The following is a 14,604-nucleotide window of genomic DNA, read 5'->3' as shown; positions in this document are numbered from 1 at the left end:
GACTACCATGTGCATAAAGTGAGACATTAAACTGATAGCCCATACAAGGAAAGCTTTTCCCAAATTCCTTCACTGATATTTCCTCAATCCAGAAGTGCCTCTACGCAGCTTTTCAGTCCCCCCCGGCAATAAATGTAGCATACTCTAAGGTAAAATGTGCGATGAAGACAGCCTCCTTTGGTGGGCTAGACCAGACCATATACTGTTTCTATTTATACAGCCACCATGGACCAGTCAGAGTTTAAATATAGACGATGAGTCTGGATTCTCTTCTTCATCTGAAATGCATGAATAATTGAGAGGCAGAGGAGATGATGGGGGATTCATTCAGGAAGTGGATGGTCCAGGCATAGATTTCCTACCTATATTAGAAGTTTATGAAATGTGGTGCATGGAAGCATTTCATGAGTAAGGGAAAACTTTTGAGGAAGTCCCAGAAATGTTCTTGTTCCTCATTTGTTGTTTTACTTCAGTGGAAATTACTGAATAAACAAGAGTCAAATACCATACAGGCTTGCATATATTATTGACTGCTGAGGATGATCATTTGAATACTCCTACATAGGCATCTAATCTGTGGAAAATTACGTTATCAGAAGTGTGTAGCATAAATGTGGAATATGCTCAGGGGTGAAGCGAAGTCAGGGCCTGTAATGTAAATGATTACATTTAATTTAATTCACCGATCTAAAGGACATACATCTATCCACTAATGTGACTTTCAGATTATTTAAGCAGATCATTCTTAGCTATCACACTTACAGAATCAAGACTAAGACACATAAGGTGAGTCAAAGTGCGGGAGCCCTTATGGTAGATAAGTAACGTCATGATTATAGGTCACCAGTTACAATCTGCAGGCCTATATGCATTTGTATAGAAAGAACGACTGGCAGTAGCTCCAAGGTAAGTGTTATTCACTTTGGCAAGATGCGGGAGGTTAAGATAAATGAGGCTCTGCTGTTCAAAGTTACAAGTAGAAGTGATGATGGAGAGACTACAGCTGAGTTACTGCAAATGTGTGTGTGTGTGTGTGTGTGTGTGTGTGTGTGTGTGTGTGTGTGTGTGTGTGTGTGTGTGTGTGTGTGTGTGTGTGTGTGTGTGTGTGTGTGTGTGTGTGTGTGTGTGTGTGTGTGTGTGTGTGTGTGTGTGTGTGTGTGTGTGTGTGTGTGTGTGTGTGTGTGTGTGTGTGTGTGTGTGTGTGTGTGTGTGTGTGTGTGTTTCTAGCTAACATACTGGGGGAAATGTGGAAGGCACAGTCTCCTCCCGTCTCCATGGAAACCCCATCTCTTTCACAGGCAAAGCCCTTCTACATTCAGAATCAGGGGTGTGAATTATCCCACATAATTTAACGCTCATCTTATTACTCTCAAGCTATCGACCACTGACAGTAACCTCTTGATGAAGATGAAGATCAATACTGTGATTGTGTGCTGACTGTTAATCCAAACAGCTTAAGAATGTCATGCAATTTGAACAGCCTCTCCTTAAGGCAGATAAGTAATTGCATACTCTTTCACTTTTAAGAGAACGGTGTGACAAATGCATGGAAAGAAATCAGCACAGCACCTTACATTTAAACGGCGCTCTGACACAAATAGTAGAAAAACCAGGAGTCAGAACGAGACTACAGCAGTACAGATGGTTTAAAGCTGGTTGAGCTTTGAATAAGGTACAAATCAGGGAGAGAAGGACGGTGCGAGGGAGGGAGGTAGGGAGGGAGCGGCAGAGAGGAGACTTTGTCAGACTTGCTTTTCACAAGCAGGTCCACGTAGCCACCTCCTGTCGAGCTTCAAGGGGGTTGTCATGGTGACAGTGGCTGGCAGTCGAGACTGGGAGAGAGTTGCATGGCATCCCTGTGGCCTCGGAAGTGGCTCAAGGGATGATGGGAAAGAAAGTCAGCTAGTCAGGGGGGATCTTGGTGTTCTTGGTGCGACCTACATTCACTCACCCAAAAATAAATGAACCCTTTACTCAAACCTTTTTGACCATTCTTTTTTTAGTGTTAGGATTTGGAGCCATTCTAAGGTAGACCTGTTATTGTGTGTCCCTCTGTGAGTGCTGGCAGAGTTAACAGACAATAGTCTTGGGATTCACAGCAACAGGAGTTTCCACTTCTAAAGCACAGCGGCATGTACGTATGTTGTTGCTGTTAATGAGAAGGTGCCGGCTGGGGCTCTGGGAGTTCCTCAGCTGTCTCTTGAGAATCCACCAAATGTAATACAAGGTGAGGCACCCACCTGAGATGTACCTGAGAGGGCTGAACCAAATATAACACTAAATCAAACATAAAACCAAGTTATCAAGAGGGACAAGAGGAAATACGAATAACACGTGATCACACGGCCGGTTTGTACTTTGGTTATAAAATATCTGAGTTTCTGTTGTATTGTTGAATAATTGACTAACTGTTCAGTTTCCATATTCTGTACGTCTACTTCTGCTAAAATATGTTTTAGCATTAAGCATTACACCAAAATCTGTACTTGGGGCCATAACGACCATGGAGTGTAAGGAACATAGTCTCACTGTATAAAGTGAAAGTGAACTCATGTAAATTGATCATCTGGCTCAGCAGTTACCCTGCTCACTCCTGCCATTAATTCAATCTTGTTTTCCAGCCTCAAAAGCTCAAAAGCCTGAAAAGCCAAAATGATGCCTAAGGATTTCTGAAAAAAAAAAAGGACGTATTTCCGGTGTACAGTAACTAACAAGACTCCAAATAATGTGAAGGTAGATTTTTGCTGGCATGTTCTCAATAACAACTGTATATAAAATATGTTATGTCTACAGCCAAGTGGCCAAAAACTGGTGATATCGCTTAATTCATGCCAACAGGATTTAGTGGTTTAATACATTTTACACTGAATGTTTTAATCTTAATTAGCTGATTCCTCAGTGTCCCCGACATTCCCTCAGTTATGTACCCACAATCACACCAGTAATTCAATGGTTTAATTTAACATCTTTTATAATACTCTTCCTTTTTTCAAAAGAAATACGTCTCCACAAAACGTGAAAAGCTTCAAGGTTCCGTCCTTTTTTAGTTTAGTACTCAGTAGACTGATGAATGGAACAAACCCTGACAAACCCAATGTAGCACAAAGAAAATTAATCACAGCTGCTGGGACACAGCCAACACAAAACCAGGCCATCATATCTGAGCGAGAGCTGGTGGCAGAGCAAACAGCAGCAAGTACAACATGGAATAATTTTAAATGAATAGGTTTTTCTTCTCTATGAGCCCCAAGTGTACAAAGCTCTTTAGAGCTGTTTTGGTGTATGTATATGTTATCAGCCAATAGTCCCTGTGCAACGGCTGCCAAGTCTGAAGTCTTGTTTCCTCTCCCCTATAAGGAATAATTTCCCTCCCATATGTAACTTAGAGGAGAACCTCATAGGGAAGTGTGTGTTTGGGTGGTTTTGAGGTCATTCACATTAATTGTGTCCTGGATAACAGCCTATTGAGAGTTGCTGTCACCTTGTCCTATAGAAAATGGGGGGTCTGTGTGAACAAGCGTCTGCTGGGCCACACAATAATATGCCATGAGAGACACAACAGTGTGATCTGGCTTTGTTTAGAGTCACAGTGGGATTTCCTGTCAATCTGTTTTCTCTCTTGTGTGACGTGTTGTCTCTTCCTCTGCTCTAGATATAAATGTCTCCTTCCTTTCTTCTTGTCCCCCCTTAAGTAGGCCACCAAGGAGCATTTGCTTGGAGTCACTTTTTGTTTCCATACAATCTACTTGCAATAATAGAGTATTCATCATACCTAACTTGCACGACATTAGAGAACATAATTTAGGGTGTGACCCCTATTACCATCTTTATTGTTATACAGTATGTGCCTCTGGGTCCTCTGGGAGACTATAAATAGCCTGTAATTGTGTTGATGCCAATAGAATCATGTATTGGGCTCCATTCAACCTTTTCCTAGACATGTGCTTTTGTGGTCTCCTTCATGTGCTCTGTAAGGCTTATCTCAGATTTACAGGGAAATAGTTTGATGAAATTAGCAGCCTATGACATTAAAACAACCCAGGATAGAAAGAGATAAAGACAAGCAAGGCTGTGGCAATAGGGACATAGGCCAATGGGAAATGAATAGGGTTCCCTTGTGGAACTTGACATTATAACCCTTGATGTTATGCAGCAGCACCAGTCTTCGTTAGTAACCTTTGTAAAGCTTCTCAATCCTATTACCTCTGCCCTTTATTTCGTCATGCTCTTCTGTAGTTCTCCAACAGCTTTGAGTTTTGGGATTTGATATAAGCCTCCTTTTACCGAATCATAACAATCCTGTTATGTCTGGTACACAAAATATGTGAACCTTTTTATACTATTCTATATAAAAAGAAAAATGTAACCTGTTATTTACTTTGTGCAAATAATTTTCTCTTTATTAACAACATCATTTTCCATTTGCTGCCCCCTCTCCTTCCCCTCAGGTTCGTTAGATCAACCTTCGCTCTTCGGCCCCGGCACCTCGGCACCTCGGCACCTCTGCTCTCTGCTGTGTGTTTGATTCTAATAGATTTCCTTTAGGGCAGGAGGAGAGCAGCACAGAGGGGAAGAAAATAAACAGATAGGGTCATTATTCATGTCTGCCGTGACGCTATGGCAACAGTGTCCTCCTGCTCTGATTGGTCATAGATAAGGTTGCCTCTTTAGCCATCACTTTTACTCCTGGGAGTGGACTCCGAATAATTAGGCCGTTGTCAAGGCCCGCGTTGTCAATCACCTCATAACAACCGTTGCTATTGCCCCATTTCTGCTGCTGTGCTTTCATTTCCTCTAGATGATTTACAGGGAAACCCCGCATCATGTGCTCTCTGCTGGCTTTCCTGCTTGTTTACTCAACTGGTTTTCTGTTTAACCAGTATATCCAGTTCATAGATGAGGTTTTGATTAAGCTTGACTAGAAAATGGAGGAGGAAAAGATCATTTTTGCACTGTTATATAATTGTAATTAAAACACACAAATGTTATATCATTATATGTATATTTAATGCCACAGGATTTATGATTATGTCTTATACCTACTCTGCATTGTCGAAGCTGCGATTGTTTTTGAGTTTTAAAAATAAACTTTTCTCTGATTTAATTCATTTTATAAGATTATTACGTCCTCCGTGTGGGCTTTTGAAAAAAAATGGGCTTTATTCCAGCTACAGTATACCCTCCTACTCATCCTCCAAGTTGTGCTGTTTGGTCCTGTGCTATGATTTGTAGGAGTAATTCAGGATTCATTTACTAAGTGAAGAATACAGTTAAAAAAGAAGCCTGTTCTTAGTCCACTAAAGGTACAGATGCTCACCTGACAAACTACCCTAGCTGAGTTTACTGCTTGATAGTCCGTTTTGGAAGCCTTCAACTAAGGTGCATTAAGAATGGATAATGGAGACTACACAACCAAGGTTGAATTTTAGAGCATACTTCAGTAGAGAAATTCTGCTCACCTTCATTGGAGCATTAGCTTTAATTTCAGTGGATGAAATGTCAAAACATTGTCACCTTATGTGTTAACCTTTAAACTGTCTGACATCAATGCATGTGTGCATTCAAACAAAGGTTCCTAACTTCAGCATCACATATCCGTTCCTTATCACCAAAAAAGCCCTATAAATAAAAATTACTTATGACTTTGTATGAGCTGTAAGTGGGGTTGATCGGAGGTTGGATAGCCGTGCAACATTCCCTTTGGTATTTCTCACGGTTGAATAAGGAAGTGTATTCAGATCAAACAAGCTCAAGTTACAGAAATAATATGCTTCAAGTGTTTACACAATGAATGCTGGATGAGAGGGAAACTGTCATACGGTGTTAAAAGCAACCCGGTATCACAGCAAGACGTGAACATGTGACGATTTACCATGCTGGGAGACGTGAAGATGTCACGATTTTTTCCCTTCAAATGTGACAGTTACACGGTATTGTTAACATGGCCCAACCAGTGGAGAAATACCCGGAAATGCCAAGCAAATGCTCTACCCTGACGGTCGGTTGTTATTGTCAATATTAATATAATAATTATTTATTTTTTAATAGTCACACTTAATTTTGCCGATTTTCTTGTTGCCCCAGTTGGTCGACACCTCTTTTAGCAGAAACAAAGGCTACATTAATGTATTCAATCAATGTTAATCCATGTGTGTGGTTGTAGAATTAACGGACGTGACGTTGTGTGATTGCATTGCCAGGCAACAGCTTGGGTTCATGTTCATTTACAAACTCTTCAACTACAACCCTAGTTATATTTAAAAACATTTTAGAAGGCCTCACGAAATACTTGAATGTAAATTAAAATTAAAATGTGAAAGAATGTGTGTATAACAAAATACATCTGTCATAAACAATACCGGAAACAGACGTAGGCAAGATCCTCAGCTTGGTGATTGCATGTTTTAGCCGCAATGCACGTTGGGATATGGTGTTTATGCAACAAATTCTCACTCCCAACTCGGCCTATGTTGACGTTATGTCAGGCTCCCTGTCGTCACTTTCCAACGCAAGGGGGAACCCTTTAGTGTTGAGTTTCAACTGTCAGGGAGTCCAATTGACTTGCATAGAGCTCCCTGAACGTTGGTAATACACGAGTTGGGATCGCGGCGAAATGCTCGCCGCAGATCCATTCTCACAGCGTTTATCAACCTTTTTCTAACTCAATACTCAATTTAAATATGCAAAGGCCTCTAACTTCGATGTGATGGCAGCATTTATTTGCTGTGTCCCCATTTCCCATGGTAATATGGCTAATGTGTTTATTTATTATTTGTGGGGCAATTTAAATTTACGTTATTTATCTTTTTTTTCAAGATTTAAATGAAGCTCAGCGCAAGTTCTTTCAGGAAGACTGGGTGTATATACATTCACTCCGCAGCTCCATATAATCAGCTCATCACAGGCGTTTTCTTTAACCTATTACATTTCACCTCATTCTCCAGCAGCCAATCAACGTGCTGCAGCCAAACTATAAAATGGTTCTCCTCTCTCCTGCAGTCAGCTGTGATTTCAGGTTTTCATGCACCTTATCATATGGCATGTGTCAATGAATTTTCTAACAAAAATGAATTCTCTACTGATTGAAACATCATGTGTTGAAATAAACAACTGCAGTTCAAAATAAAAAGTCAATTGCCTAATATTTGTGTTGTGGAATTAATAAAAAAAAAATGTAAAGGCAAAAAAAGCTACAAAAAACAAACAATTGAATACAATATATTTGAAGCAACTTAATTTATAAATGGTTGTTCATAATGATGGTAATTAAGTACATACAACTTAAAATTCCTTTTAAATCATGTGGTAAAACTAGTCAGAACAACTTAATCTTTTGAGTAATCAACTTCAAAACTTGTGTTTATAATACCAATTATTAAGTAAGTGGTAATTAAAAACACCTCTGATTGTAGAGGAAAAGCCTTCTCCCCTAACTCAAATAACTTTGTTGGTTTAACACAATTTCATTAGAAGTTGTCATAACTCAATAAACATAGATGCAAACTGTTGCGTTGATTTTCTTTGTTGAGCCAAAGCATTTGTTTTTAGAGTGTAACTGTCACGTTTGAAGGGATGAAATCCTGACATCTTCACGTCTCCCAGCATGGTAAATCGTCACATGTTCACGTCTTGCCGTGATACCGGGTTGGTTAAAAGAGGAATAGTCTACCACCACGTACTTGCTTGTTAGCAGGATTGGTGGAGCGGGGACGGGGTAGTGTGTGTGCTTGTCGGATGTGTCAGCATACTGTTTTCTTCCAGTTCTCTGCTTTCTGCAGTGAAGTGGATTTTGAGGACATGCTGCTCCTATTACATGTTCATTTTATGTTGTGTTGGTGCCACTGCAGGTGGAACAAGGGACAGGTAATGGTCCCCTTAGCTTTAAAGAGCCCATTAGAGAGAGAAATCTGTGTGAAATATCATGAGGATAAGGTTTTGTAGCCCCAGTTCTGTGATCTCAGACAGAGCCCTGAAGCCTTTTCACTTTGCTGTTTTATAGCATTCACCATCACTAATTTAGTGGAAACTGAGTAGGGTCAGCACTGTATGAAACCAGTAGGCTTGTCTGATTATCTCTGCAAATTCATGCTAATTTTAGTGCAGATGAAAGTGGTTAAGATCCCATTCAAGGCTATGATAATAGAACTTTAGTTACGATTCCTAACATGTTGTGATTTATCATCAATTTGCCTTGACTAATTCCTGAGATGTTTATGAAAGTATCTTTGCATTGTCAATTCAAGAAGAGTTTTTTAGTCATGCATTTTACTTGGCTCAAAGGATTGCAATATCAGTCTCTTGGCCGGTCCACCACTGAGACTAAAATATCTCAACAGCTAGTAGATGGATTTCCATGAATTTGGCACAGGCATTCATTCCTTCATAAGGATACATTGTAAAGATATTGGGGATATCAAGGTTTTTCATCTGGTGCCATTACAAGGTTAAAAAAACAAACATGTTTTCAGTACTCTAGAATAACATGGATAGCTGGAAATCTAATGAAATTCCATCAGCTTCAGCCTAACTTTGATTTCAATGCAAATAATCACATGTTAGCATTCCCTAACACACCATCTCTGACAATCTTCAGCCACCTTAAAATAACATTTAGCTTTTTTTTCATAAATACCTGGCTCTTGTAGACAATGGAGATAGTTTTCAACAAGTCAAATATACTGTATTTTGTGATGATTTTGCTTGCATGTATTAGATGCTAAACATCAACAACACTTCCCACTGAAGCAAAGTCACTCATGTGGATAAACCTCTTAAGTGAGTCATGAATAAATAAGTGGTCCAAGTCAATCCAATCCATTAGCTCTCAGCAATCACACACTTCACGCAGTTAGCCATTTAAGTTATTTTTTAAATGGTAAGTGTATTGGAGTGACTTACAGATAGCACTTTCATAAAAGAACCCCTTTAAAAACAACAACTTTGCATTCATTGTATTATGTGTATGGTGTTATTTACAGACTAAGAAATGTATTCTTATGTGTGTATCTGATATTTAATTTATGTTTTAGTCTGATTTCATTCTACGATCCTGCATCTTTACTCATATTACTTTTATACATTTGTCTTTCAGATCCTGGCCATCATCTCCATTCTCTTTATTGTGCTATCCACCATTGCCTTGTCTCTGAACACCCTCCCTGAGCTGCAGGAAACAGATGAGTTTGGTCAGTCCTCAGATAACCCACAACTGGCCCACGTGGAAGCTGTATGTATTGCCTGGTTTACAATGGAGTACCTGCTCCGCTTCCTCTCCTCTCCAAACAAGTGGAAGTTCTTCAAGGGTCCTCTGAATGTCATTGACCTGCTAGCAATTTTGCCCTACTACGTTACCATCTTCCTGACAGAATCCAACAAGAGTGTGCTGCAATTTCAAAATGTTCGCCGCGTGGTGCAGATTTTTCGGATCATGCGTATCCTGCGTATCCTGAAGCTTGCTCGTCACTCCACAGGTCTTCAGTCACTGGGGTTCACTCTTAAGAGGAGTTACAATGAGCTGGGCCTGCTTATCCTATTCTTGGCCATGGGCATCATGATCTTCTCCAGTCTAGTGTTTTTTGCTGAGAAGGATGAGGAAGATACAAAGTTTAAAAGCATTCCAGCTTCTTTCTGGTGGGCTACTATTACTATGACCACAGTAGGCTATGGTGATATCTACCCAAAAACTCTACTAGGAAAGATTGTGGGGGGTTTATGCTGCATAGCTGGAGTACTGGTTATTGCCCTACCTATTCCCATTATTGTAAATAACTTCTCTGAATTCTACAAGGAGCAGAAGAGGCAGGAAAAAGCACTCAAACGAAGAGAGGCCCTTGAGAGAGCAAAGAGAAATGGTAGCATTGTCTCAATGAACTTAAAAGAGGCATTTGCTCGTAGTGCAGAATTGATGGATGTGGTGGTAGAGAAGAGCGAGAGGCCTCATGACAACCATCTTTCTCCAAGTCATTGGAAATGGACTCCCAAAGGAGCTGCATCGGAGACAAGCTCAAACCGTTCCTTTAATGCACATGAAGGCTCTCCCGACAAGGGCCGAGACACCAGTCCTCAGAGGATAAATGTTCAGAAGCTCGAGGAGATGTACAACCAAATGGCCAAGACACAATCCCAGCCAAACCTCAATGCTAAAGACAGGGGCTCTAGAGCTGGCAAACAGAGGGACGAGATAGAATTGGGGGCCATACAGGATCACAGGCCAACGGTGCTAGGAACCAGGGAAGGAGTGGTTGACATGAAAAGCCTGTCCAGCATTGACAGCTACATCAGTTGTGCTACAGACTTCCAAGAGAATCCACGCTTCACCCATAGTCCAGCAATGGACATTGGTCTTCAGGAAAGCAACAGGTTCTCTCACAGTCCGGCTATAGCTTTTTCCCAGCATGGGAACGCAAAAACAGGCCAACAAATCACTGGGGAACGTGAGCCCATGTTGACTCCCATCACAAAACCCTCATACTCAGAGAATGCACGGAGATTCTTTTTTCCTGGCAACTCCTCAAAAAGCATTATACCCAAAGGAGGCTGTCGCAGCAATAGGGGGTCAGGCCCGTCCCCGCTCTCAGACAGCTCAGTCCAGTCAGACAACTCTCTGTTAAGCCCGGAAGTTTCCGTCTACACAACCGCCAGCAGCAGAACTCCACCAAAGTCCCCAGAGAGCACGACCCTGGCGGCAACTGTCTTCACCTTCCACGACTCCTCCATTAGCAAATACATCGACGCCGATACAGATGATGATGAGCACCTCCGCGACATCTCTGAAGCCAGTCCTTCAGAGCGTCTTTTGGCTGGTTCAAGCCCAAAACGCAGCATCAACATCAATTACCAGAAGGGCACCAACCATTTAGAAACAGCCCAAAAAATGCTTGGCCAGAACTGTCTGTTCCCGAATGAAGGAATTCGTAGGGTAGTTCATGAGAATCATGTAGGACCTGAGATGGCACGCAGACCAAAGGTTGACAGGGGGCGTCAACATACTTTGGATAAAGGCCTCTGAGGCACAAGTGCAGCAGAAATGAACAGGGAGCTGGAGCAGAGTGTTTATGATGGAGACATCGGACAGACTAAAAACACTATCTTATCCAGAGACAAAGAGGAATAGACAAAGGATCTCACCAAAACATTTCACAAATTATCTGAGCATGCCATAAGGCACTACGCTCAGGGTCAACAGGTGTGGTGAATACTCTGGGAGAAAAAATACTTCAACATTGGAGAATGTCACTGCCCCTCCTTCAAGTCATTCCTACTACTGGTGTTACACAAAACAAAAGAGCACTCCCAGGTAACCTACGGGTCTGTTCAGAGATACCCGTGGAATCAGAGTCGACAGAGAAATGTGGTGAGTTTAAGCGGCAGGGAGATATCTCTTATCTCTCCAGGAAATAAATCCTAGCTGCCAGCTATCCCATTACTGATTCCCAGTTCATTTTGTAGTCTTGGAGATACAGGAGAGGACCTACAAGCCTATAAGCTACTAACTTGTGCCCTCCATTCCCAAAACTGGCCTTAGTCATTTACATTTGTAGGGGTGTGCATGTCTGCATATACCGTAAGGGTATATGTGCATGTGTGTGAGTTAGTGTGAATGTTGATGGGTGATCTAATGGTAATTCATGGATACACACTCTTGAGATTGTCTTACCTGATTTATTTTTATATAGAAAGTCCCTTATAAGTATATGTAATTTGCTAGTCTGCTGTGTCATATTCATACGTGAAGAGTAATCTGGTGTAAGGTGAAATGTCTTGGCACAGCAGCAGTTATCAAAAGCTCCAGCCCATCATCAACTGAACACTCTTTCTTTAACAGTATTTTGCTATTCCCTATGCTATCATGACAAGGTGAGAATGGATGATACTGTCAAATATTGACCAGTGAATATTGTCCTAGCACCCCAGTATGATTTTGAAGGAAGGTAGTGGTAGTGGACCAATAATTTTGTATATGGGGTAACATAGGAGCCTGAGATAATAAGCTTGATTGCTACATAAAGCGTACATTTATGAAGCATGCATGCATCAAACCAGTCAACATACAAAAACATGAGATGCTTTAGAAAATGAAATATATAAAATTCCAGTAATATCGTTTTTTCTTTACAGCAGGAGCAGATGTTCAGCATGCATTGGCCTTCTTTTGACCAACACAAAAGCATCTAATGTATTCACACTCAGATAATGGAATATGTGTGTATTCCATCTGTACTTTGCTCCTTTAATCGTCAAATAAACTTTAATGGCACTAAATATACTCCGCCAGGTTAACGTTACAGCAGGCAAGTCAGTTGTAAATGCGGACCTGATAAAACTCATGCATGAGCACACACACCCACTAATGACACATACAGGCATGAAAAAACATTTTCAGGATACATCGATCGATTAGTTTCCATGGTGACAGCAGCCTTCTTTTAAGGGTGGCTGCAGCTCAGCAAAGGATTGTTAATTGGGGCGGGAAAGTCTGATTGCATTTAACGTTTGTTTAACACACACACACACACACACACACACACACACACACACACACACACACACACACACACACACACACACACACACACGCACACACACAGGCATGTACCAACAAAGTGACAGGTATGCACAGTAGACACATGTTAACAGAGCCACTTCTCAATGTGCATATTTATGAGTACTGAAGCAACATTATGATGCCTTGTTATGTTCATGTGTTAAATCTCTGTAGTATTCCATAAATACTAAAACTCAACAATGCATTGTCTATTATCTGTTTGTATTTCCACATAGCAGTCTTACATAACAAACAGAACCCAACATATAGAGGGACAAAGTGCTGTATTTAAACCAAAATCCTGGACTTAAAAAATATGAATTAATTTTTTTATTAATATTGTCTTCACCCCCGTATATAGACCATTCTTACATGAGCAGGGTAACTATAAAGGGTTAACAACCCACTGTTCCCCCCTCAGCCCCAAATTTGATTTCAACCATGAAGGTACAACCTTTTTTTAATGCCTTTAACATTTCTCAAGAGCAGGTATCTCTCAACATGACTGTCTCTAACTTTAACAAGATTAGCCATCTCATAAAACTCTGAGGAAACTGTAGAAGCTTCCTGTCCTGAATATAGTAGTGGAAGATATAAATAAAATAGGATATTGCTCTATAATACAAGTAGCTGTTGAGTACACAATTGTATACAAAAGTCAACAGAAGGTGATCGTCATGCATTTCTTAGTGTTTTTGTCCAGAGTCTAATCACAAATCATGATTTCTTTTCCGTTTTAATCACAGAGTTGAACCATTTCATATTGCTCTCGGTTAGTGAAAGGAGCTGAGGTGTGGAGGGAATAACAATGACTGTGAGAGGCAGAGAAAACCGTGTGTGTGTGTGTGTGTGTGTGTGTGTGTGTGTGTGTGTGTGTGTGTGTGTGTGTGTGTGTGTGTGTGTGTGTGTGTGTGTGTGTGTGTGTGTGTGTGTGTGTGTGTGTGTGTGTGTGTGTGTGAAAGCTGTACAGCCAGCACATTAGAGCAGTAAGGAATGAACTATTTGTGAGCGAATGCATGTTGGGGGAATCCTGCTTCTTTTCTCTAAATATTCTATCTGCAGTTCTTACTCTTACATACAGCAGTAACACAGATTATACCTTAATCATATGAGATTACTCACACATTTGATTTTATAGGGAGTGAAGCCTAGTATAAAGCTGAGAAGTGACTGATGCGAAGAGCATTTTATCGATCTTATTTTTCATATAATTAGTCAAGGATTGATGGTTTGAGCTGGTGATACATTCATGTAATGCAGCTGCATACACTATGTATGATGCAACATATTTGGTAAGACAAAACCAGTCTTAACACACATTTGGAGTACCGACCCGCTTCATGTACGCTCCATTAGATATGTGTCTTTATCTTATGAAAGTCAAGGCCAATGAATGCAAATATCTGTAACCCAGTCTCACCTAAATTTCATTGTGGATTTCAAAATAAGTAATCAAATAAGCTCATTACATCATTACAAACAATGAATGATTAAGTTTCATTTTCAACGCTACGATAAAGGGCATTCAGATCACATAACCTCTCATGAAGAATCATATGAGCACCTGTCGCATCATTTAGGTTTGCTATTATGGCAGTCAGGGACCAATTTTTACTGAAATATCTCTAAACAATGATGACAATCAATATTTCATAAATAGATAGCAAGCACTATTGTGGAGAACTGAGATTTATTATGGGAAGATATTACACAATAGCGCGCCTATGTGCATCGACACAAAGCAAGTGTTTAAATCCTTACACTAGTACTGATACTCTTACGTTTTTAGACTAGTGCAAAAGAAACATCAAGCATGATGTTGTGATTTCTAGACTGCGATACTGTGACATAATACCACCATAATACAAGAACATATTGATTTGGTCATTCTTTAAATGTATTTTCTTATGTTCATCCTTGTTTTTATTTTAATCTAAAAGGGATTTTTATTTCACTGATATCACTACGGAGAAATTCAAACTAAGCCATTATTCTTGATGAAGAAAACAAACAATCAAGTTACTTTATTTCTCATTTATTGATACAAACTAAGAAAAAGA

General features: G+C 40.3%; 1 protein-coding gene across 2 annotated transcripts in view; it reads left to right on the top strand.

Moving 5' to 3' along the window:
• The window catches only part of kcnb1 (potassium voltage-gated channel, Shab-related subfamily, member 1), a 25,665-nt gene extending 11,239 nt beyond the window's left edge, over positions 1 to 14,426 (top strand). For both annotated transcript variants that reach the window (XM_079685317.1, XM_079685316.1), the window contains exon 3: positions 9,092 to 14,426. In XM_079685317.1, the coding sequence (XP_079541443.1) occupies positions 9,092 to 11,008 (1,917 nt within the window). In that variant the 3' untranslated portion in view covers positions 11,009 to 14,426. The remainder of the gene's footprint in view (positions 1 to 9,091) is intronic.
• The last annotated feature ends 178 nt before the right edge of the window (positions 14,427 to 14,604 follow it).

The sequence above is a fragment of the Notothenia rossii genome, assembly GCF_949606895.1.
Source record: "Notothenia rossii genome assembly, chromosome: 5".
Taxonomy (NCBI): domain Eukaryota; kingdom Metazoa; phylum Chordata; class Actinopteri; order Perciformes; family Nototheniidae; genus Notothenia; species Notothenia rossii.
This window is presented reverse-complemented; position numbering and strand designations above follow the sequence as displayed.